This window comes from Tympanuchus pallidicinctus, unplaced genomic scaffold, assembly GCF_026119805.1.
Source record: "Tympanuchus pallidicinctus isolate F22 unplaced genomic scaffold, pur_lepc_1.0 scaffold5, whole genome shotgun sequence".
NCBI lineage: Eukaryota > Metazoa > Chordata > Aves > Galliformes > Phasianidae > Tympanuchus > Tympanuchus pallidicinctus.
Genome location: NW_026294769.1, coordinates 59,229,450 through 59,256,403, shown reverse-complemented (window position 1 = coordinate 59,256,403; position 26,954 = coordinate 59,229,450). Strand labels below are relative to the sequence as shown.

Here is a 26,954-nt window from a genome sequence, read left to right as displayed (position 1 = left end):
CGCGGCGGCGCTCAGCTCCGAACTACCGCTCCCGGCGTGCGCGCGGCTCTTCCCGCGGTGCTGCGCGGCGGTGTCGCGCGCTGCCCGCGTCCGGCATGGAGGGCGCCGCGCACTGCTCGCTGGAGACCAAGCGCCTGCTCCTGGACCCCAAGTTCGAGGGCTACAAGCTGTCCCTGGAGCCGCTGGCCTGCTACCAGCTGGAGCTGGACGCGGGTGAGGAGCGGGGCCGGTGATTTGGGGCGCTTCCGTGGCTCGACCCGATTTCTCGTTGCGGTTGAGCAGCGGCGCCTTCCTGCCGCACGAAGAGCCGAGCGGCGGCACGGCGCCACGCTGCAGCGAGCTGCCCGCCGAGCCGGGATCAGTGCGTGTGTGCAGCCGGCCTTCGGGTCGGGCATGCGCGGTTGGACCGCGGCGGCGGCCGGGGCGGTTCGGTGCGTGCTGTCTGGAATTAGACGTGTGTTAGAATTAGAGGCATACGCATGAAATTAATGCCTCACACGATCCCCTGCATAAAAGCCCTTTGTCTTCCTTTGCTCGTAGTTCAGACGTGGATGCTCAGACTGTTCATGGCCTTGCTTTCTCTGCTGTGCGGTATCAGCATGTGAGTTGCTGAGCTGTTAGCGCGATGATTCACTCAGTTTTCATTTCACCCAGAACACTGACAGAATCACATGGGGTGCACGCCTAACTCCGTGCCCCATAAGCTCTCTCAGCGCTGTGGCTTTGTTGGTGTGTGATGCGCAGGTCAGATGTAAGGTGCATGAAGTAGCCTTTTTTATAAGAGCACAGTGTAGTATGGAGCTTGGGCAGGCTGGTCTCTATATTCACTTCTGGGCTACCTGCTATGTGTTGCTGCAAATTTGTTTTCAGTACACTGTTTTAATAGCAGGGCTGAAAGGTACACTGTGTGTGAGTTGTGTCTTAAAGGATGAGTGAGTGAAGATGAGGTGATACCATTGTATACTGGGAAGTGTAATGAGAGTAACATTTTGTTATGTAGTGTAACACTGCCCTTTGTCACGATGTTGTTCTTACTGTGATGTTTTGTGTGTAAGGTGATCAAGGATGCTTTGTGGTTCTCAGATATGTGTACTGCATACCTATTTTACATTGAGGACTCAATATTTTCGTTGAAGAGTTTGAATTATGGAGCTTCTAATGCCTCTAGTCCATTCAGGTATTTGGCATAACAGTTACAGTAACCCTTGTGGTATAAATTTGGTGTATATCTGTGCTCTTTTCTTGGTCTTCTTACTATAACACGGAGATCCAGACTTGTCTTCAGTCCTTACTTGCCAGTCCGACTAAATATAAATACCAAATTGCGTATTCTGTTCTCTGTTTTTGTGTATATGCAATTATTTTTCTTTTTTGTTTTTCTTTTGATTACTAATGTGAAATATAAACCAAACTAAGTCCTCAGGCAGTCTTCTAGATGACTTTTTTTGCTGTGTTTCAACCTGTTTTTGGACCATACTGATGGCTCACTCTCTCTGCTGTTTTTCTGCTTACTTCAAGGCACTTTCCTTTTAGTGCAGAGATGGTCTGTACCTGAACTTTGTGTTTTCTGCTATCAATGGTCTGCATTTATGTTAGATTGATGGCTTGCTTCCATACTTTGACTTGCATCTTGGGCAGAAGTTATGGGTTGAGCTACCTGTAAAACCAAATGAGATAAAAATTGACGCATGAAATTGATGCAGATCTACATTATTGGAAAAGGAGAATGTGCAGCTGCTGGACACCTTATGCTGGCTGTCACACTCATGTGGACTACAGCAGCCTTCATTTTCTGACTGCTGTACAAAGCTTAGTATTCAGTGCTAATTTGTCTGCAACTATCAAACTGTGGTTGCTGTGAATTTGCTAGTCAAATGTGCAACTGAAGCAGAAAGAAATTTCTAATAGCTTTCTATGTATTTATTGGATATGATAGTGGAGAACAAGTTCATAGTGAATATCTTAAATTATAATGGTGGAAAAGAATGGTGAAATTCTGTTATTATACACTCCCTTTTAGGTGCTGTAATTAGCTTGTTCTTTGCCCATTTGTTGCTTGGTTGCTCCCCATTCTGTCCCAATTCTCCTGAACTTCCACAAACATTTTTCTGATCTCTCATCGTGGTACTTCAACTAGTGATGAGTCCCATGGTATTACTGCTTTAATACCCAGCTCTTCACCCTAAACGTTGTATGTATTTCTCCTTTTCTTTAGTTTTTCTCTTTATTTTCCTTAGTTCCTGATATTTAGGTTTAGATCTTAGGCCTTATATAACTGTTCTTGTGTTGTACTTTAATTTCTCGAGAAGGAAAAAAATGATGTATAGGTATATAACTACATTAATGAAGATGGTTCCTACAGCAGGCACAAGTCAGCTTACAAGCTGTTTTGACATTGATGTTCTCACAAATGCCTCACTAGTTTTTGGGTGTTGTTTGATTTTTAGGTTCACTTGAGTGTGCAATAGATGCCATGTATGTTCATATCTGTGTTAGTAATTTGATCCAGCGAAAATACTTCATGAAATGGTATCTGAAAGGAAAGCATGCTTGTTTTCAGCAAGCTGTGTGCTTATTAGAAGTAAACTTCTGCATTCAGTCTATTAACACCTGCTACAGTATGCTAAGAAAGTCTTGTACTTTTGGTTAGCAACAAAACGATGCTGCCATTAACAGTGAAAACATGCTTGCTCGGAGAAAACTGATTCCGAGATAGAAGGATCTGTGTGTGCTGACCACTGGTACTAGAGAATAAATTCATGGACTGTCTTTCGCTAGTAAAGAGTGTACATGAAATACTAAATTCCTTCCACTGGGTGGCATTGCAAAACAAAATATGATATAAAGGTCCCAAAATAATGTGTTGATAAAATCAGTTTACATATTTTACAGTATTTTGAAGTCACTGTGATGTGTTCAGTAGAACATATGAAAATGCAGAGTTATTATTTCACGTATTTTCCACTCTTTTTTTCCAAGTTCTACTGATTATAGAATCATAGAACTGCTCAGGTTGGAAAAGACCTTAAAGATCAACAAGTCCAACTACAGCCTAACCATGCTACCCAAACTCTAACAACTTTCTGCAAAATCATGTCCCTGAGCACCGCATCCAAGTGTTTTTAAACACATCCAGGGATGGTGACTCAACCCCTCCTTGGGGAGCCTATTCCAGTGCTTAGCAACCTTTCCAGTAGAGAAGTTTTTCCTGATATCCAACCTAAACTTACCCTGGTGCAACTTGAGGCCATTTCCCCTTATCCTGTCACCTGTCAGCAGTGAGAAGAGACCAACCCCGCTCTCGCTGTAAGCACCTTTCAGATATTAGAAGAGAGCAACGCGGTCTCCTCTCGGCCTTCTTTTCCCCAGGCTAAACAGCCCAGTTCCTTCAGTCTCTCCTCATAGAGCATATTCTCCAAGCCCTTCACAAGCCCTGTTGCCCTTCTTTGGATTGCTCCAGCACCTCAATGTCCTTTCTGTACTGAGATGCCCAAAACTGAACATAGTACTTGATGCGAGGCCTTGAGTGCTGAGTACAGGGGCAGGATGACTTCCCTAGTCCTGCTCACCACTCCATTCCTGATACAAGCCAGGGCTTCACTGTTCGTTTAAAGTATGAGTCTAACTTTTTAGAGCTTTTTATGCAGAGATTTTTTTTTTCAGGGCAGGATAATAATAAGATCAGATTACGCTAGGGATATTTTGTTCCTTTCATTGATTTGCTTTGTACATTTTCCTTTTGTTTTTAAGTAGATTTGGTATTAGTGAAAATCTTGGCTTAATTAGCTGGGAAATATTTTGAGCCAAATGAATTATTTTTTCAGTCATGGAGCTGGTGACCTACAATTCTAGACAAGTGACATAATTTTGCTAGTCTGAAATACCACACCTCACTGCACTTGTTGGGTAATAATACTGAAAGCTGAGATTTAATTTATATATACATTCCTTCTCTTTGCTGGTATGACAGAATATGAATGAATGTTCTTTGGTTTCTGTAGTGCAGATTTGTTTATGAGAAACTGGAATAAGACTGTGTATTATTCTATAGGAGAAGCTGTCATAAATTGCTGCTTGTTAGTTGAACTCACAAAGTTGGAGCTATTGAATTAGTCTGTCCTAGATTCAGTTCCTTTTTTAAAAACAAGCAAAAAAACTCTTATGTGAATAAGATGATTTTCTCATTAAGTATTTCTCTTTTTTTCTTCTCATTTTATTAGCTTTTATTTTGCCAAATAGAACCCTTAAGTAATTTTTCACATTTTTTCCAAGGACCATCAAGAAAACTTGAACTGGGAAGGCTGCAGAAAGGAAGGAATGTAACTCCATCATAGTGTAAAATCTTCTATAACTGTCTGAGCGCAAGATATGTGAAGCAGATGGCATTTGTGCACAGATTTTACTTGATCACAGAATGAGCCTCAATTAATCTAATGATTTATTGGCAGAAATATGTATATACAGGATACATTCTGTAAGCTGTTGATAACCATATTTGAAGTGTTACGTGGAAATCCAGTACACATTTGTTTGCTTTCCAGGTTTAAAATCACATATGGTATAGTTTCTGACTTCTACTTATGAAGAGTTAATTGCATAATTCATCTTAAGAGATTTGGATCTCTTTTTACCAACTCCTATTATGCAGGGCTTGTCAGAATAACCAGCTGGAAAACTCAAGGACAGGGACTTTGTTCATGTTTTTTCATTCTTTATAGAGTTTATAATCCTACAGCTGAGCCATGGTGTATTGTTCCAAAAAATTTTATTGGAAAGTTCTGAATTGCTTTAGGAAGCAGCCAGTTTTAACTGTTTTCAATATTTATATATATATTTTAGTTAAAATTCTACTAGCAGCAATGTGCCTGGGGGGAGGGAAGGGCAGAAAACAAAATAAGACAACCTTAGCTTTTCTGTGTTGAAAACACTTGCATGTTTCAGCATGTGAATTGTAGTTCCTGACTATAAGTATACCTGCCTATGCAGAAAGGAAATGAGATGTACTTGATTTCACTGGAAATGTTGGATTATATTTGTTTTTGTCTTTAATTGTTTGCAGAACATTTACATTGCCTTTCATGTTGTTAGGAAAATATCTGTGGTAAAGACTGTTTGTCCAAACAGTTTTAAAACACATTTTCATAGCACAACTTTTTAATTTCTTTTACAATGTAATTTACTGTAAAATATTCTAATTAGTTAAAGTAGAAACTGGAGTGGGTAGCATCTTTCACATTATGGCAGGTATATTTTCTTAACTTTTTTTTTTTTTTTTTTAACATTGTAGCTTTTTTCTTCTAGCCTTGTCTTAGGAAAGAGTAATTATTAATTGCAGAGATGCTGAAATCTCTCCACTGTGGTGAATATGAATAATGAGTTGAGTGGAATTAATGCTCTTGGTTTGCAAACATCAACAGTGATTAGGAGACTAATTGCTAATTATGCCATCATTTTACAAACATTTTATACAGTATGACTGGAATATTTACTCTTAATTAATCAGACAGTTGTCTTGCATAGTTTTCTACGACCTCTGTTAATAGCCAGTGTCTCTAATGGGATCAGTTTTGAGCCCATAGTGATTATCCGATTGGTGATATGTGTTGTGATAGCTATCAGTGGCACTCATTGTTTTGGAAAATGAACTACAGTTTGAAGTAATCATTGCAATAAGTAGAATGAAATACTGCTTCTTGAGTAGGTTTTAAATATATGTTAAAGAAAGGTGTAAGGAGTCCAAGGTGAGGACTTCTGGATAGAGTTGTGAATGGTTCCAGTGAACATGGTGTGAAGATTACTTTGCTGTGTTTCTGAGCAGAAAAAGAAAAATTTGGAAGTTGTAAAAGTGGTAATTAAAATAACTAATATGGCCTTAAAATCACAGAATTGTTTCAGTTGGAAGGGAGGCTTAAAGTCATCTAGTTCAACTCCCATGCAATGAACAGGGGCACCTATAGCTCAGAGCCACATCCAGCCAATGTCTCCTAGGTCTGGGCATCCACCGTCTCTCTGAGCAACCTCTTTCAGTGCTCACCAGCCTTACTGTAAAAGATTTCTCTCTTATATCCAAAAACCTTCTTCCTTATATCCTTCTCATTGCTTTGTTAATCTCCCTTTACTGTGGGTCTGAAGCTTACTCATCATGGGCAGACAGTTTACTTGTAAGTTTCTGAAGGATTTTTCTTGTTATGTCAAGTTTGAAATAAACTTCTTACAGAGAAACTATGGGTCCTGGGATGTCTGTAGTGGAGACTGAGTAGTGCCAGTCTGTTGGAGACCATTTTAGAAGGGATACACTAGATCTTTGCCACTGTCTTCACTTGAACTTGGAGATTTTCTGTATTTTGAGATGTTGAAACTACTCAGTCTCTGAATAGATGTGGAGAAGGAAGAAGGAATTGCAGCTAATTTAAATAACTTGCTTAGTTTTATGCAGATAATTCCAGCTAAGATTACTGCTAGCTGTGGAGAAGTTTTCAGTTTGCTCAGGTGGGTGGCTGTAAGTAGCACGCTGCCTATCCTGAAGAAGGTGCTATTATTAGTGAACAGCCGTTCTTTGCAGACTCCTTCAGATAGAGAAAACTTGCATTGAAATTTTGATGGTATCTTGGAGATTGCTGTAGATTTCTTCAGCGTCATTGTAGGTGCTAGGAACATACTTTTTCAGTAATGACCATGCACTAATTATGTTTAATAGTGTCTTAATTGTTTGCTTTGCAGTTGCTGATAGCATGATTCAGAGTTCAAGATTATGAAATTCACGTAGTTAGAAGGTATTTCTTTTGTCCATTGTTTGCTTAGACTTATGGTTGAGCAGAATTATTTTGTTTTCTTTAGTACAGTATATGTATCAGGAATGTTTTGTAGTCTTTACAAGTAGGCTTAAAAGTAGATTTTGCAAGGTTCTTGCTTTGTGCTTTCATTTTTGTGAGGGCATTTAATAAAGTAGAGAGACCTCAACAGATGTTGGGAAGAGTCAGTGTAGGTGACTGTAAATGGTAATGGTTATTACGTTACTGCGGTGAGTGATTGTGGTGCCCTTCAGTGTGCAGGACCTGCTTTCCAAGTTCATAGTGATACTGTTTGTTGTTTGACTACATATGCATAGTATGTTTTCCTTCAAATAAACTAGGCCTACGGGCTATAGATGGATGAATTATTTTAAAATTATTAATTTAAGTGTTAACTTATTAAATTATATATTCAGAAATATTGTTCTAATAATTTCTCTCTCTTTTCATCTTCCAGCTGTAGCAGAAGTGAAACTTCGTGATGATCAATATACCCTTGACCACATGCGTGCTTTTGGCATGTATAATTATCTTCACCTTGACTCCTGGTACCAGGATAATGTTTACTACATTGACCAATTTGGAAGGGTTATGAACTTGTCAGTGACTCTGGTAAGCAGAAACTTATTTTTAGAATAACTGAATTTGAATAGGTGTGGATTGATAAAGTAGAAAACAGATCAAGGAGATTCCAGATGCAAAACTGGAAGGGAAGCTACTGCCAGGAGGAGAGGTAGATTGACAAAAATGGGGTTTGCTAGGAGGATGAAAAGATTTTAAATGAAAATTTCTGAAATTTTTCATTAATAGAAGTTTACTAGTATTGCACTGTATTAATACTACATGTTATTCCTTCATGGGGAGGATAAACATATGGTCTCAAGCTGAAGAAAAGAGCAGGTACTTCTTATGCAATTGCCAGAGTTTTCTCAGCTATTTTGTTTGATGTTTGCTAATTTGAAAATCCAATAATTGTAGATAGAGAAAAGCTATGTGATTTAGAATTATAAATGAAAGCACATGTAGACCAATAGTGTAATCTGTGTATGGCTGGATGGAGGCAAAAAGCACTTGTGTCCCTGGGCAAATTTGACATAGAGAATAAGCTAGAGCAAGTCAGAAAAACATGGCAGTTCTCTGCTTTTATACTGATAACATTGACTGTCTTACACAGTCAGTTTTCTTGAGGCACTTGAATGCCTAAGCGCCCTGATTCCACTGCAGAGCCATTCTTTCTTTTCGAGCTGAGAAAACATGGCTGCGTGGATACTGTCTTTCTGATATATGCAGTTGTAGTCCTTGCTTGTTAAGGAACAGAAGACTTATCCGTGGCAATTTTACAGCTATCACAATGTCTTCTTAGCTGAATTTGTAATTTAGAATAAGATTAATTCACTGATGATTTTGACTTGTACCCTATTGAGTAATAAAGGTGTACTCACAGTTTTTTACCAATAAGTATGTTTTTTTTGTTGTTGTTTTCATGATGATTTGACTCAATCCTTCTGAATCAAATACATCGTCATCTATCAAGAATGGAAAGTAATCCAGAATTGTATATTAGCTAATTTGAATAACAGTACCTCATTTATAACCAGTTACTAGTCTCCCTGAAGACTTTCAAGGCAAGGCTGGATCAAGCCCTGGGCTACCTGATGTAGCTGTGTTGTCCCTGATCATTGCAGGGGAATCAATTTAGATGGCCCTCAAAGGTCCCTTCTAGCTCTAAGTATTCCATGATTCTATGATTCTATTAGAATTCTATGTTGAGAAAGGTAATAACATGTAGATGCTTCCCAAGATAGTTCTATCACTAACTGATTCAAGGCAGCTGTTAGATTTTTATTTTCAAGAGAAAAATTTTCAAGAAAGTTAAATTTTGTTGATGCACTATCATGCTACCACAATGTCAAGTAAATGGCTGCCATGTTGTGTCCTAATCTGCAGTACGGTGCTGTTTTGCAGAATAAATGTCTTTGTACACATATAAAAAGGAATTTCTATTCAGAAACATTAACAAAGCTGCTCTTCTCAAAAGTGCCTGTGCATATATTAGTGAAATCTATGTTATAAATAATGTTGTTTTAATTAAGTACAGTTTACAAGTTAACAGAAGGCACTATTGTACTGAACTCTCTTTAGCTGATGATGAAGCAGGTTAATATGCTTATCTCAAATCCAAACTGAAAGATGTTTGGTTTTTTTTTTAACAAGTAACTTCAAATAGTTCTGATACCTATTTTTCCTGCAAGTTTGATTTTTGTTTGGAGATATGTTGCAGTTATACTTAAATGATAAATTCACCTTGCAACTTTGGTGTTTAAGAAGATATCATCTGTTAATGTTATGTTGTGATGCCCAAAACTACACTCAGTGGTTGAGGTGAGGTCGCATCATCACAGAGCAGAATGGAAGAATCCCTTCTCTTGCCTGGCTGGCAGTGCTGGGCACGATGCACCCCAGGGTATGATTGGTCCTTTTGGCTGCCAGGGCACACTGCTGACTTGTATTCAACTTCAGTCAACCAGAACTCCCAAATCCCTTGCCATTGGGCTGCTCTCTTGCTTCTCATTCCCCAGCCTTTACAAAGTCAGGTTTGCTCTCTTCCAGGCACAGAATCTGGCACTTGCCCTTGTTCAGCTTCATTCAGTTGATGATTGCCCAGCTTTCTAATTTGTCAGCAGCTCTCTGCAAGGCCTGTTTACTCTCAAGTGTCAACAGTTCCTCCCATTTTATCTGCAGACTCAATACTAGTGAGCATCAAAAGGAAGGTTATTGTAAGGGCATTTTCTTTCTTTCCTTTTAGGTGGGAGGCTTTGTGATATGAAGATTTTTTTTAATTAAAGTTTCCAGAATTGTTGACTCCTGTCACTCCTCTTTAGTGTTGATAAATCTAATGTGGGCTTTAGAAGATTAAGTGATTGACAGTTGATAGTTTTTTAAAACAAAATTACATCCATAACTAATTGAAGCTTACTGTTATGATTCATTTGAAGGCTGTCAGAAGTGTGGTCTTCTGCAGTGTTGCATGGCATATCCCTGGAATTCATAGTTCCGGGCCTAAAGCTTTTTCTTTCCACAATTTGCATTCCTCATTCCTGTTCACAGTAGTCATACAACTTGTTACAGTGGAATGCTTTTATTTCAGAAGGTACTGCCTTTCAGTAAAACCTTAAGAAATTCTAGCAGAAGATGAGGATGTCGAAAGTGCTTGAGTGTGGAGTGTGTTTTTTCTTTCTTTGTTTATAATTCTTTCGTTCTCCCTTCCTGAATGTGTTCTAAATTAGGTGAATAATTGAAGGGTTGCAGCGATGCAACTGAATCTACAGAGTGATCCTGAATGCTACTAGTAATTATAAATCTAATTTTCATCTTTTCTATTGCAGATTTCTGAATTGCCCTTGTGCCTTTTCGTAGGGAACAGTAATCTCTAATACAAATTCAAGTAGGCCCAAAAGACAATCAGGCTGTTTGTCATCTGATCTTTTTTACTGATGCTTATTAACATGGTACTTACCCAAATCCAATTTATCTTGCCTGACTTTGAACATGTTCTAGCTGCATATCTGATTTTAATAACATTTGGAAAATATGATAGATTTGAAATTGTCTCTAATATGATAGTCTCAAAAAAAAAAGGATATGTCATGCTTGCATGCACAAACATGCTCTTTCTGTGTTACATATATGTGAACAAGTTGAATAAGAAAGAGGGCTGAAGTTTGTTTTAGTTTAGAAGCCCTTGTAAATGCACTTTTTGAGTACAATTCTATGGCTTTTATTTCACTTAAGGTCTCCAGGTTCTTGGGAGTAAAATTGTGTGAGGTGAATGATAAATTATACAGGAATGTTAGGAGAAAAGAAGTAAAAGTCCTTTAAATGCAAAATGTAAATTAGTACTGTGAAAAGGTGTTGAAATACCAATTATAAAATACTTCTGTTTTCAGTAAACAGATTGAATACTAAAATTCTACCACCTTTTCCTCATATGTGGAAGTGATGCTTGCCTACCTATGTTTTTCCCAATAGGCTCAATTACATGAACTGGTGAATTGCTGTTGAAGTTTGTTGTTCATTTTTCTGCAGTGGTGAATTTGATTAGAACTTCATGGTAATGGTAGTAGGAGCACAGTTGGACTAGATGATCTTGTAGGTCCCTTCCAACCTTGTGATTCTATGGTTCATAAAGTGACTCTGCTTATAGGACACTGCTCTGCAAAAGCCAAGAGAAGTTTTCAGGCTACCTACAGATTTGACAGCTTACGATGATCGCCTTTGTGCCTCAATATACTTCTCGTCTTCCACATGGGTTACCATTTCTGATGGAACAGGAAGATTATATTTAATTAAGTCAGGCAAACGTGGAAACAGTGCATCGGAAAAGTGGGAGGTAAGTCTTAAAATAACACACTAAAGAATTGTACATTTACCAAATAATTATTTCTCCTGCATTTAATATGAGAATCGCCCATATAATGTTATTAAAAAAAATAAAGCTTTCAATCTTAACTCTGTGACATTGATAAAGTATTGTGTCCAGGCATAAAGATCATGTGAATTATTTATGTGAAAAAATAATCTGTAAAATTCAAATGGAATGGAAACAGCCTTTTGACTGAAAAAGAATCTGTCTAAACAGATTCGCTAAGCAGAGCGAGTGTTTCTAAATAGGTGACTCCACACCTGTCAAACTGAACTTCTTACGAGAACCATTTTCTCTTTCCCGTCTCTATTTTTATGGGTCAGCCTAGGTTTTCCACTATCACTTATTGTTAATTATTTCCTCTGACCTGTGGAGTAATAAATATTTTTTAAAATGCCTGAAATTATTGTCAATCAAGCTAAAGCTAATTTTCGTTTTAAGTTAGGGAGCTTCTAGATTGCTTGTGCTAATGTAATTGCACTTGAAATGTTCAACATCTAATTTATCCTGTCTTAAAAGTATGTCCACAGTGACTAGAATAAAATTTAAAGAAAACTGATGATTAAAAAGCTTTTATAATTAACCCCAAAGGCTTTATGCAGAGTAGGTATAATCTAAATTGTAATATTTCCACATCTCTGGGAGAGAAAATTTTCATGCTGTACACTTAGCTCTGGAAAATTATTGGTGTTTGGTATTTTTTATTTAACTTGGTGGTTGTAACATTTTTCATTATTAAATAGTTTACAAAATCATTTATTTTAAACCATCTTGAGCTTCAGCTACTATAAGTTTTGGTCCATTATTTCTCTTCGTTTCTGAAAGATGAATTTGATATTAAATTACCACATTTTTCATGCAACTTTTTAATTAGAGGACAGTTTTCTACACAGTCAAGGAGTTTTTAATATTGGCAGGAAGTCAAGTGTATACCTGAAGTGGAGGATTTCAGCATGGTGGAGTAGCTCCTTCCCCTGTGCAGTTTGAGAGTTCAGTCAAAAGGAAGCTGGTTATCCTGTGCTTCAATGCAGACATTTTTGTAGAGTTTTGTGCTTTATCTAATGGAGCATTTCAATCATTCTATAATATAGACAATAATAAAAATACTTCAGAACACTTTCTTGATTGCCAGGGGAGGAAGTACCAGAAATACATAGAATAGTTCTGTTAGAAAAGAGCTTCAGGGAACATCTGTTCTAACTCCATTAGCACTTCAGAGCTAACCAAAAGTTGATGTGATTTGCGGCGAGCAAATTTTGATTGTTTAATGTTCATTGAAGCCTTTCACTAATTTTTGAGTCTTTTAACTTTAACTGACTAACCTTTTACCACCATTTTGTCTTCCAGATTGTGTTTAATGAAGAACTAGGCAGTCCATTTATTATAGTACACAGTGTTTCATATGTAAAATCTGATAAACATTCAGTAGCTGTGCTGCTGCTTAGGGTAGAAAAAGATGAGTTGGACACAAAAGGAAGTGGATTTCATATTACTTTGGAATGGGTTACATTTGTGGAGATGAACAAAGCGGGTAAGTGTTCTAAATTTGTGTTATTGGTGGGTAAAGGAAAAAAAAACTTAAACCTAACAAAGCCAAAAAAACACTGCAAAAGAAAAACAACTATTATGTTGTCATTCATTGTTTTAAATGTTGATTGTTCCTCAATTTCTGATGTCATCAGATTTTAAATTCATTTTGAGTTCAAGTTCTCACTTGTAGACCTACAGTGTGACAAACATTTGGAAGACAGGAAGGGATAAACTTCTGCATGTGTGTAGTTAAGGTAATTAGAAAACAAGCTAAGAACACTACTTTGTGACATTATGAGATGAAATTTAGCTCTGTCTAGTAAAATCTAAGTTCAAAACTATTTCTAATTAATATCTTCTGTACTTTTCAAAATGTTGTATGAGTGGTTAATTGTACAATGTAGACTTACTTGATTTGGTCATCTGTCTAATCTGAGGTCATCTGTTTATGCAGGTTCCCCAGCTGCCTGTAGTCCAGTAACCATATAGATGAAATCTTGCTCTGCCTTGGATTAGAATGGCTATATCTATTCTACTAATGGCTCCTTGCTTACACTTTCTAGAACAGAGGAGAGGACTTTAACTGAACCAGAACTGAACAAGGACCAGAATTACACTGTAGACTGGTTCTTCTTCCTTACTCTATTTCTAAACTAACTTTTAGCATGTAAGATAACTTTTTAAGGGCACTACATCGGTATTCATATGTTTGGGAGCACACTCCTTGATGCCAATAGCTGACAACTAGAATCTCCTCAGCTTTTATAAAACACAGGCCTTCAAAAGTGAAGGCAGGAATTTTCTGTTAAGGGTGAAGTGTTATCCAGAAGCTGTGTTGTTGGTTCTCAAGCTCTTACATCAGCTCTAAAAATATTTGGAAGGCCTGTTTCTACAGAGCCTGTGAGTACTTTTGTGAATTGCTGAGCTAGTTGTAATTAAAGAAGACATCATAAGAAAAAAGGACAATGATAAATTAGTTTTAGGAACTACATATATCCTAAAGTCACTGAAAAAGAGATTTCTTTTTAAAGTACTGTTATCTAACTTGTAGGATTGCTTAGCGTTTTTAAGTGTAATGAGGTTCTTGTACAAGAATTTCATCCCCTAGAAAAATATACTGCTCAATTTTTTTTTCTTCATGTTATAGATGAACATAGGTATGAAATCTACAAAAGGAGAATTCTACAGGGAAAATCAGTCCCCCATTATGCATCAATAGAGCCAGGTGGAGACGGTCTAATGATTATATCCTACAAACCATTCAAATTTGTACAAGAAAAGGAAGAAATTTTAGAAGAAAATGACGATAAGAAAACAACAAATGAAAAGAAAGGTAAACCTTATTTGACAGTTTATGATAGATTGCTCTCTGTTTTGGCTACGAAAAGAGCTTGTTTGGAAATCCTAGTAAATGTTAGTCTTAATATCTGCCTGAAATGTTTTTTTTTCTTGATCCATTTATTTATTTATTTATTTATTTTATGGACAGATGGACTTTAATGCGTTTGTCTTCTTCCTGGAAAGTTATGTTGTGCATAAGCCTAGGTGGGAAACAGTTGACAAAGGAGGCACATAAAGAATTTCTTTGACCCAAGGATAAAGGCATTTTGCCAAGAGACTGTACTGATTATTTGCTAATAGTTGAGTTGCTTAGACAAAAGTTAGGCTGCCTAAATTCAAGGATCTAGCTGAAGTACTCAAATGAAGAAATCAGTTTTCGTAGATAAAACAAGAGGATGACACCCAAACAGTTGAGAGTGAAGCTCCCGCAAGGAGTTGTTCAGCAGTTTAGAAAAAAATAACTGACATCAACAAAAGACTACTTTTCTTCTGTTAAACCAGAGCAAAATGAATAAACTTAAATTTTAATCCTAAATGTCACTCAGCTCTGTAATATGGATATCTGTGTTGCTGCACTATTTCCAATTTGATTTTTGTTTCTGATTATGAGAGGTTGGTTACTGAACCTATTTTAACTGAATAATACTAGCACAATACCAGCTCCAAACAGAGTTCACTTAATGCGTATGGGTGCACATATGTTGTTTCCCAACTCAGGAAGGCCATCTGTGATGCGTGGAGCTGCGATATCTTAAGAGATCTTATGATGGCACAGAAATGTAATGTCAGAGAAAGTAGTGAAGCCTGAACTTCGATTTCAGGAGGAAGTCTAATTCCTCTTTAAGAAAGAGTTTGTCTTTTCAGAAACCTAGTGCAGGCTATTGTTTCAGTTGCACGGTTCTATAGAACTGCAAGCAAAACAGATACCAAATAATGAAACGAAATGCACTGGCAGCAGAACTTTGATTTTTAGAAGAGCTTACAACAGTATATGAACTGTTAAGGTGGTTATGTTACTCACTGTCATTTTGGCTTTTCCCTTTGTTCTTTTGTGTTCTGCCCTGTATGTGCTTTATTGCTGATCAGGTAATCTAGAAGGTAGTGCAAAGGAAAAAAAAAAAGTCGAGGACATTTGGTTTGGTCTCATTCTTTTTTCTTATTAATTAAGACCAGATACAGTCTGCATCAAATGTAAGAATTTTAAGGACTGTCACATCTGATCTTAACAGTTTCTGTGAATCGTATTTGTATCATTTGTGACTATTCTACTTCAGACAAGAAACTCATGGTGACAGGTGTAAGAGCACTTCCAGAGTTTCAGCTGCTGACATGATCAACCAAATATTGAATTGTGACAATGTGGAGAACTTCTAAAGCATTTCAGAAAATGAGTCCATCCAAACTTTATTTCTCTAAATCTCAGGGAAATTTTAAAAGAAAATGAATACACTTGTAGTTATGTTTTCCGTGGGTATATTTTCACTACTCAATCATGCTGTCACAGCCTTCTTTATGGAACAGAATAATTTCAGTTGGAAAGCACCTACAAAAATCTCCAAGTCCAACTGTCAGGAGTACTTTGGGGCCAGTCCAAAGTTAAAAAGTATTAGGAGCATTACTGAAATGCTACCTAAATATGGGCAGCCACAGGGCAGCATCCACCTCTCTAGGAAGCCTGTTCCCATGTCTTACTACCCTCTCAGTAAAAACTTTTTCCTAATTCTTAGTGCAGCTTTGAGGCACTCCCATCTGTCCTGTCCCGACACGAGATGAGCACCTCTCCACTTGTCATTCTCAGGAAGTTGTAGAGAGCAGTGAGGTGACCCCTCAACCTTCTTTTTTCTCCAGGCTTAATAAAGTCGGCGTCCTCATCCACTCCTGATTGAACACGACCTCTAGCCTTTAACCACCTTTTTTGCTCTCCTATTTAAGTATTTCTCATAGAAAGGCAGTTTTTCTAGAAGTTTAATAATTAAGATAGGCATCGGGCAGATTGTAGACCCAGAAGCAAAATTCAGTTATTACCTCTTGGCAGGCAATTCTATTTCATCTTTGTCAAGTGAGGTAAATGAAGACTGGTCTTTTAAAACCATTTCTGTTTAATAGTCAGTGTGACTTCTGGCAAAATAGATGAGGGAAAAATGTTCATGTTTCTGAATAGCTTATATCCCTGAATATGGAGTAGCTTGTCATAATCATCATAGTACTGGTGTCTCTTTGAGTTATTGATCACTAATGCTTCAGTGTACTGAAATACACTTTAGATATCAATTTCATAAGGCCGCAATAACTGTAGAGTAATATCTAATGTCCATTTGATAACTCCATCAACATATTTGAGTACAGACGTTAACAGAAGTTGTTTTCTAGGTAAGTGACACAAATTAACTTGATTGTTTAAAAAGAAGTTTCTGTCTAATAATCAGGATGTATTTTAAGAAAATTGTTTGCAATAGAAGTTAATCTCCATTCTTTCGCAAGTCTCAGTTCTGTCTCATCCAGCGTTACATGCTGTAGAATCTAGGACAGTTTTAATGTAGATGGTATTTTGCTGTGTGTTTTCAATTGTAGATCCTCTCTATTACTGGCAACAGACTGAAGATGATCTGACAATAACAGTTCACATTCCTCAGGACGTCACTAAGGATGACATAAAAGTACACTTTTCCCCTGACAACATATGTGTTACATTGAAAGACCAGCCTGCTTTGATGGAAGGAAAATTATATTCATCTGTGGACCATGAAAGCTGCACTTGGATAATTAAAGAAAACAAAAGGTGTTGTATATGATTTTAAGGTTTACTATTGCTAGGAATTGATTTCAAAGTGTATATCATATCTGGCTTCTGGGCCTCCTGGGAATTGAGTTATTTATTGCTAGACATCCTGATCTGAATGTGTACGTTTGGTGGCCCTGCTAGGCAGGGGGGTTGGAACTACATGATCCTTGAGGTCCCTTCCAACCCGGGTGATTCTGTGATTCTGTGATTCTGTGTGACACTGAGCTTGTCCTTTCAGGCATTTACCTCCTCTGCTGAAAATTGCTCGCTGGTTTCTGCAGTTCTGTCTCAGTTCTGTTCCTTTAGCTCGTTATGAAAGTAATTCCTTCTTATAGTTACTTATTTACGAAGTTACATGACAAGCTGTTTTATACAGTGACATAGAACAGCCTTTTCAAACTAAAAAAATCTATTAAAAAAAAAGTTGTATGTATAACTGTCTTCCCTATTGTCCTGGTATCAAAGCAGGAAATTCAAGGCTTTCCACAAGCATGAGTGTGTTTTATTTGTTTTATTTGGCTTTGAGAAATCACTTGTCCTTCTTCTGGGTTTGTCTGCATTTTTGTTTTTAATGAATATTTTCAGTTAATATAGTTTATTTTTTATAAGGTGAATTCTAATTGTTTCTGTTGTACGGTTTTCTGTAACAATTCAGTTCTCAAATTTACATTCAGAGCTTTTTTTTGACTGCCATCTGAAAAAGATTCATGTATTACTTGTTGGCTTCTGTTTGCATTTTAGCTTGGAAATTTTTCTGATTAAGAAAAATGAGGGACCACAATGGCCAGAGCTAATAGTTGGTGACACAAAAGGGGAATTTGTTATGGATTCTTCCCAGTGCGCTGAGATAAGTGAGTCTCTGATGCATCTGACTTCTGAAGTAATGGTAAGAAGTTGAAAATAAAACTCTTAACATATTTGCATATTTGTGTATTATTTTCTTCTTGATATCCAAGTGACGTAGCTCTCATTTACTGTTCAGAATCCTAGACTACATTCAATTTTGTCTGAGATTGTTAACAAACTAATGGCACTGGAGTTACGACTGTGTTCTGAACTGTAATATGGTCACAGGGGACTGAATTTAGCATGCATAATAGTGTCTCTGCACCAAAATATAGAAGTCTGATTAAATTGAAAAACAGATTTTGTTCCCACCACTTGTTATGGGCCAATTTAAAAGCAGTTAATTGAAGTAATTTTTAAGGATGTCTGTTTATTGTTTGTCAGTAGATTAGCAACAATTTTATGCTGTCTTTCTAGAGATGCTGTGCTTGCCTTACGTTGACTGAGTGTAAATGACATGCTTTGCTAAGTTTTTGCTTTTTGTAAAGGCATGACTCATGAACTTTCTGGCATGTGGTTATAGAGAAAGTCTTTACTTAAAATATATATTTTTAACTGCTGTTTGTTTAATACTTAACATTTTGGTTTAATTAAGAATTGGCATTTCATCTAAGACTTGTGAACTGTGACTCTCAGGATCTTGATTTAATACTTTTGGATTACTACTTTTTTGAAGAAGGCTGGAAAATTAAAGTAAATGCTGTTTAGTGTTTAAATTGATTTCACTCCTTTCTCACATGCTATTTGTGGGCAAAATACTGTAGTGTATCTTCTGAACTTCAAATTTTTGCTTTTGCAACCTGTTTTAAGATGATTTTTGTTGCAACTTTTCAGCTTGTGTGCAGTAATTATCACATTAGAAAACAAAAATAATAAAAACCCTGGGAAGTTTTTGTTTAAAGTAAATGTTCAGTATTTAGTTTCAGTGAAATTTGTGGGTTTTTTTATATATATATATACTAAAAGCATGGATCCTTTCAGTCATCTGAAGTGTTTATGACAATGCTGTTTACCTGAAAGCTTCTTTTCTAAAGCTTCCTGATAAGAACAATAAATCATAATGTTTGGCAGAGGAGAGTTGAACCCCAACGTTTATCCTGCTGTGTTTTAAGTCTTGCACATATATGATACCTTTCATGTTTTCTGTCATATAAGGAATTTTCTTTGTCATTTCTTCCTGTCAGTTTTCTTTAAACTTAGGTTGTCGAAGTATTCAAATGCAAGGAAACAAACACACAAAAATAACCCCTGTGCTGAGCTCCTTTTACTTTGTGTACTGATTCAAAATGAAAGTTCTTACTAATCAACTGAATGGATGCAGAAATGACCACATGAATTCAAGAGCTCTATGTCAGATGAACTGAGCATTAGTGCCCTGTCTAATCTTTCTTTGTACATTGTTTGGCCTCAACTTCCAGACTATACTAGCTGCCAAAATGGTGTCATTTTTCTTGTTTGAGAAGCAACATTAATTCATAATTAATAAGAAAGTGTATATTTGTGTCCTCTGTTAAATATATATATATACAGAGAGAGAGACTCAGATACTAAGTATACTTACATGAACTTTTCTTTCAGAATCCAGATCCTGAAAAGGAAAATCCACCTTGTAATGCACAAGAATTAGAAGAATGTGATGCTTTTCTTGAAGATGGCGCAAGTTTGTGCAGATTTGATGGCAATACCTTGAAGGTTACTCATGTAGTAAGTGCTGCAAATTATTACTGAAATACTTTAAAAAATTCATTTTCTGGTATGAAAGGTGAATTCTTTTATCAGAACAAATCCTTGCAATCACATATATGATGGCTGAAACACGCCACCCACTGTCTCACTGTGCTCACATCCACTGTTTGGTCTCCATAAACGCTCAGCTAGCTTTGATTAATGCCACTGGGTTCCATTTTTCCTGCGTGGAGGAATTCAGAGATACACCTTTGCTTAATACCCATTTCCATGTCAGACACCATTTTGTCAGACTGCCCCTCTGCTTCCATCTGTCACGCAGCAACAGCATGTAAGGGGATATTGGGGGGAAAGTTCAGCCTCTACTGCCATACCACCAGCATTTGCTTATAACATCGTGCGCTGACGCTGTAAAGTAGGAAGCATTACTTTCAATTTTGATATCAAAAGGAGGCTGCTATTACTGTGATTTTAGATATGTATATATACTTTCACAAACAAGCTGATTGAAAAAGCAAAGTTATGCCAAAATAATGATAAAACAGAGTCCTTTTCAGGAGCGTAGAATTCTTGCTCGTTCCATACCTCGTATTTTTCTCAGTAACTTTTCATATAGCCTACTAGAAAGTTGCATTTTTTTGCTAAGTTACTACTTTACTGTAGTTCAGTTAGAACTTGATCTGGTCTGTTGCTGAAAGGAAGAAACAAAATAGTCATCTGAGAACACTGCAAGTTAAGTTGATTTTTTTTCCATTCGTTTTTTCAAGATGCCTCTACTAAGCTTTTTCTAAGATGTCTCTAAGCACTGGTGTTGCTCATCACTACCTTGTGTCATTTAAAGTATGTTTAGAACAACATCCTCTGTTGTACAGAAAATGTCGTGGGTACAGAATAAGATTCTGAATCTAATTTCACTTTTCTTCATAAAACTCTAGAAAAATTGTTGAGGATACATCTTACAGACTGTGGTTTTAAGTAACCTTCCTCAATTTCTACATCTGAAAAGATGTGTGCTCGCTACTTTATGAGGTAGTAGAAAGTTTGACACACCAGTACTACGCAGACTTTTTATTTTCACATGCAAAATTAGTTATTGCAGCAAGCTCAATATCCTTAAAAACTATTATTACTCTTTCATACTCTTCTATATGTTTCATTTGTTAATTAATAAAATTAGTAATGTTGAATGCAAAGTATGTCTTTATTGATAACCTGTTTCTGTACATGTAAGAGAATATTTCGGAATTTAGGCTGGGAAGTCAGAGTATTGCAGTATTCAACCTGTAAATCAGTTTTCCAAATCTGCTTTTAGATAAGCAGGTGTCCTTAAGGGTTATTTGTGTCACAGAGAAGGAATTTTTGCTTCCTCATTTGTCCACTAATTGTAGTATTTAGTTTGAAGGTAATTGGGATAGGTAGCTATGCTTGTCTTGCCTTTCTTACTATCATTCCTTGTGAATATAAGTGCTTATGGAATGTTTTTGTCAATCTAGATATGTTTGATGAATGAGGTGCTGATCTGAAATTTAGTAACTGTTTGATTGTGAGCAAATGGAAAACTGTCGACATTTCTTAATTTTAGTATTCTAATTCTTTTTCCAGTGCTATCAACTTCTTTTTTCTTTTTTTTTCTTTTTTCTTTCTGTTTTTTGCATAGAGACACTATTTCCTTCTCTCTTGGCAATGCAGAAAAACAGTGATTAAAGAGAGAATTGAAAGTTATAGGTTAGGGTCCTCCTTCCTAGAAAAGCCTTTCTACACAAAACACTCCTGTTTGCTTGCATAATGGACATAATGTTTCCTTAATTGTTATCCCAAGCAATAACTACATGTGTTTGAAGTGTGTTTGCCACCTGTAGTGTATTGGACTGTTGATCAGCATAATGTGTTCAAACATTTTATCAGCTAGCAAACATTAAGCTGTTGAATAAGTAACTCTGGCAACGCATGTGACAGAATCTGCTATTCATGCTTTGAATCAATATTTTGTTTTTCTTTGTTTTCAGATTAATCTTGGAAGCAATCAGTATCTTTTCTCAGTTGTTGCAGATCCCAAAGAAATGCCTTGTTTCTGCCTGAGGCATGATGTTGATGCTCTTCTCTGGCAGCCCCACTCTGATCAGCCACAAAACATGTGGGAACACATTGCAACTTTTAATGCTTTAGGTAGGAAGTTGTCATATGGGTCATACTCTTCTGAGACATTCTGTTTGAATATTCAGTATGGCTTGTGTTGATACTTCACTTAATTAAATTTGAAGTAAAAGTTACTGCAATTCTGTCATGTAATAGAATGATAGCTTAATTTTAGGAAGAGCAGAACATCAGAGGTGTTTGGGGAAAACAAGAGTATTCAGACTGTGCAAGCACTGTACTACACAGTAATAAAGGAGAGCTCCTTGGATAAATGATGTAGATTTAAGGATTTGTGAAAGCACGGTCAGCACCTTAAACACAGAAATAATCTGGGAAACATCTTCAGTTCATTGATGACAAGTCTAGTTTTGTATGTGCTTATGGTAAGTGGTCATTAGAATTTTCCCATGTTGTTGTCTTGTGTGATAAGCCTGAACAATTTGAAATGATTGTTTAGTGTTTATTCATATACAGGAGTTAGGAACATCCAATTATGTTGGTGCTCAGCAGGTTCAAAAGAAACTAAAAGAACTATTTCGCATAGGCATCTTTATGCTATGAAACCTTCTGCCATAAAACTTTGTGGATGGGGAAATCATAAATTAAAAAAAAAAATAAAATCAATCATGATAGGAAGGATCAATTGAGAGCATAACATTGCCAGCTCTGGTTCAAGAAGCCCCTGAACTTTGAGGTTACAGTGTGCCAGAGATACAGAAAAATGTGACTATGAAGAACCCTCAGTTACTGCTGTATCCTTGCACTCACACTTAGGAATTTTGATTTAGCCATTGTTGGAAGCAGAAATAATAAGCTTAAAAGCAGAACAGATTGAATATGTATAGATAGAAAAGTAATAATTACTGTATCAGAGAAAGCAAAATAATCTGCCTGGCCCTGTGCTGTACCTATTAAGTAATGGAGATAATCAAATTTTGTTTAGATTAATCCAGTGCAGAATTTGTCTGCTGTGACAATTACAGTCTTCATCTTCTCTAGGTGTGGTCTTGAGCTATTCTTTTAATAATGTCATGAGTGTGCCAATTAGTTCCTTCCATCCCCTAAATGTGTTTTTTTTGACCTCATCACTGTTAGATTGCATCTAAAACTAAAGGGAAGATAAGCTGTTTAATTGGATAGTTGGATTTGTTCCGGGTTTTTGCAGTGTATTTTTGCAATGTATATATGAACGATTTTTTAAAGTAGCATGTTATTTTCACTTAAGGCCATATTAAGCTCTAAATATTTTACTTTTATAACGAGAGTTTAATTTCACAGTTTACTTGTTTTGAATTGCATTATACTGGAAAAAATAGATGATAAGGACTAAGGCTTTTTCATAGTATTGCTTGTTTCAAGTTTCTATCTAATTTTAAGTAATTTTCTCATGATGTTTTTCTGTAGTTTTGAAAATAATTATATATTTGAGCTTTTTGTACCCATGGTATTTTTTTTATCTTTATGCCTATTTACAGTCATTTTTCTGTATTATATTGAAGTTTACTAACTAGATTACTTTGTACTAACCTAGTTTGCCTCTTATATGCCAAAGATGATGTAAACTATCAGCTTGTTTATCTGCAACCAAGTTATGAAGTGCTTTGCAAGAGCTTATACTGAAAATGAATATTTTCTATGTTAAAATTTCTAAACTTACATTATTAACTGTAGTGGCCAAAACGATAGTCATGCTCTTTTCTGTTTTAGTTTTTCAATTTTCAGAATTCATTTTTTAATTAGCAATGCAAAGAAGATGAATGATTTTATTTTTTTAATTTATTTTCTCAGTCCAAGTTTTGGACAGAAACTTAAGAAGGAACCAAAGGGAAACCTAAAGGATCAAGTATTTTTTGCTCCAGATATCTGTTCTGTCAACTTTCTCTTGAAAAGGGAGTAAGGTTTGAATAGGCATTTGGCTGATTACAAATAAATTCTAATCATCTAGTACAGTTTGAAGGAGCAGTGATTGATCTTGCCCCTTGTTACTGCATTTTGTTGAAGGAGCCTCTATGGATCATTTTGAGACAGCTGACCCATCTCAAGTTCTTGTGCGCCCTAAACCGACTAGATATGTGGGGCAAAGAGTTGAAAAAAGATTACAGTGCAAGCACTGCTTGTCTGTAGACAAACCAGTTGTGTATTACTAAACCTATTTTAGTCAGAAATTCAAAATTTTCTTCGTAATTGCCTGTTATTTTTGAAGCTAAGCTTGATTTTGACAGATACTTAAAGTGTTAATGAGGCCACTGTATCACATTTCTCCTTCTGTCTTTCCGATCTGAGCAGGTTATGTTCAAGCATCAAAACAAGACAAGAAGTTCATGGCTTGTGCCCCAGACTACTCCTATGCTGCTCTGTGCGAGTGCTTGCGGCGAATTTTCATCTATCGCCAGCCAACTCCTCTGTCCACAGTTCTCTACAACAGGAAGGAAGGAAGACAAGTAGGACAGGTTGCTAAGCAGCTAGTAACAACTCTGGAAGCCAACGATCCAATCTTAGGCTTTCAGGCTACAAATGAAAGATTATTTGTTCTCACAACAAAAACCTTGTTTTTGATAAAAGTGAATGCTGGAAATTAATTAGTATATTTTGCTGTAGTTCATGTTTATTTGTTAAAGAAATGGCCAGGTAAATAATCTGAGGAATTCAGTACATTTTGCTGAAGTTTAAAATAGAGATACTTTGCAGGGGAAACAGAATTTTTTCATTAGAACTTACAGGTAAGTCAGTGAGAGTTTTTCAGCTTGACTGTTGCTAAACTAAGCTTTTTTGGAGATGAATAAAAATGCCTTGCCTGCTAGCAGCTTTCTAGAGACTGCTCCTTGCATAAGAGAATAGATTTATGCATTTCTTTTTCCAGTGACCACTTGCTAGACTTCTGAAATTTGAGAACATACTTCTGATTTTAACTAATAGTTTTACCTCTGAAAAAAGTCATCAGATAAAGAAAATACAGACTTGTGTTACAAGCATATAGTGTGCAATGTAAGGAATTGTGTTTGATTAAAAAAAAAAAAAAATCCAAATTCACATACTGGCCAAAAAATAGTTTAACTCAAGTGGAATAATTTTATTGTATATCCAAATCAATAGTGTAAAATTCTGTGACTTACACATGTTCGTAATAGAATCTATTCACATTTTCAGAGATGCTGAAATAATTACCAGTAAAATTTTCTTGAAACTGAATAGGAGTGAATGCATTCAGTTGCTGGTGTTGATATGATTAAGAATACAGTAAGACTTTGATTCATATCAATCAATGTGTTATTTTCATTTCAAGATGTACTTAAATGACTAATTTACAATTAGAAAACAGCGAACAAAAAATGCACCTGAATTGTAACCTGAGATGGGAAAGTCAAAGGTTCAGCTGCTGCCTTAAATACCACTACAAATAATGTCACTTCTTAACTGTTCTGTACCCAGTGCATAAGTCCAGATGTGGTATGTATCCAATGTTATTGTGCACAGACCATGAGGATGCTTTAAAGTTGCTTTTTACCAAACAGGAGTGGATAATTTTGTTGAAAAACTGTTCTTGAATTTTTTTTTTCTTATTTTAAAGTGATTGTGTCAATAGAATTAAACCAAAAAGGGCCAGTTTTGACAATTCCACCTCCTCTCCATTTTTTATTCTCATAGTTTATTTACAGCTCTATAGCAAAGGATGTCTAATGAGTAGATTTTGTGCTGTCAAAAAAGCTGCTTTGTTGTGTGGTACCAGAGTACTGACAAACACAGTGAGTGTCCTGGGAGTTTGCATCTGTTAATATTATTTCCGACCTCTGCGAGAATATATTGAGAAGAAAATGTCTTCTTTTTTATTACAGACTACCAAGTTCTTGATTTTAATTGTTTTCACTTGCCCATAAACTCTGCAGATTTGTATCAGTGAAATGATTAAATGGTATGGTGGGAAGTTGAGAGGGAGATGAGCAGTTGTCAGAAGAAAAATAAAAGAAAAACCCTCCAAATTCAGATTTCCAGGGAGCCTGATTTTTCTCCATTTTATGTCATTGTTATTTTGTATATTTGTATATTCATTTGTGGGTGTGTTAAAATGGATTCCAACTGCAGACCTTCACTTCTCATGCATTTTTGTTTAAACTGCCTTGGAAATACTTGTTAAAAAGCCTCAGTGAATGTATGACTTCTATAACTTTTGCAACTCAATTTCATATTGAGTAATAATGCCAAACAGACATGGTAGAAATCATGTGGCAGTCCATGCAGCTGATTATTTTCCAGCATAAAATAAGTGCAATTGAGATTTATATGAACATTACTTAGTAACCTGAGTATAGATGAGAATTTCAGGTCTTTATGAAATTCCTTCTTGATGTGGCATACATTTCTGGAAACATACTTCTGTTGTCTTCTGGAAAACCTGAAACAAAGTCAAGTAAAATAATCAGCTCTTCACAGACTGTTATAATCTGTAATGACTAAAAATATGCTTCCCCAATGTGTCCATGTCAGGGGATTTCTCATGGAACAACTGAACGTGGGGAAAGGTTCATCCCATGTTCCATGTTGCTCGTGTGTTCATGATTATGATGTTCTCAGAAAGGATTTATCAGTCTCTTTCATTTTGCTTTCTCTGTGAGTTAAGGACATAGTAAAAGATTTTCTGCCTTGAGGAACCATGCATACTATTGCAGAGCAAGCTGCTATAATTAAATGGCTGCAAGCCACAGGGAGACACTTACTATCAGCATTTCCATTTCTGTGTTCAGTTAATTTTAAGGCTTATTTGTTTAGCGTATTATTGTGGGCATATACAAAGTAGAGAATTGGGATATTTAAGACACAGTTTTCTGAGAACCATTCTTTTTTTCTTTTGTAAAACTTCAAGAAGTAAAATCCTACATTTTAAGATGGTGCTTTCTGAGATGTCCCGATCACAATTTGTTTACAAAATTTCTGAGAAACTATTGGACTATTAAAAACTTGCGTTATTTATTTCAGTGTACTTTTGCAGTGTTACACTTGGCTGTGTATTTGGAATGTATCGTGTATACTTCTACAAGTTTAAACGAAAAAATACCAAATTTAATAATAAAAGTTTTTTATTATTATTTTGAAGAATTTCTATTTCTTTCAAATGCTCATCCTTCCTATGTTATTGAAACAAAATAGAGAAATAGAAATAAGCAGTCCCTTAAAATAATACTGATTATGTTAAGGAGTTTTCTATTGAGACAAAGTTCCGTGGATTGTCAGCGCTGCAGGGTCATGCATGTTGCCAATACATGCACTGCTTCAATCTAGGTTCTTTTCTTTGAAAACTCCTGTACTGTTTTTTAATATATATTTTTTTAAATTATTATGTTGTCGTTTTTCTTCTTCCATGCATGTCCCATATCTGCTAATGTACAAGTTTATGGATATAATTGCTGGAGGGTGATGATTTGTA

General features: G+C 36.2%; 1 protein-coding gene across 1 annotated transcript; it reads left to right on the top strand.

Moving 5' to 3' along the window:
• Nucleotides 1-32: 32 nt before the first annotated feature.
• Nucleotides 33-26,500, top strand: NUDCD1 (NudC domain containing 1). Its single transcript, XM_052704417.1, has 10 exons — nt 33-213; nt 7,249-7,403; nt 10,996-11,181; nt 12,562-12,745; nt 13,892-14,077; nt 16,657-16,864; nt 17,609-17,753; nt 19,292-19,417; nt 21,406-21,565; nt 23,822-26,500. The coding sequence occupies exons 1-10, from the start codon at nt 96-98 to the stop codon at nt 24,112-24,114; spliced, it is 1,761 nt and encodes a 586-aa protein (XP_052560377.1). The 5' UTR covers nt 33-95; the 3' UTR covers nt 24,115-26,500.
• Nucleotides 26,501-26,954: the final 454 nt, after the last annotated feature.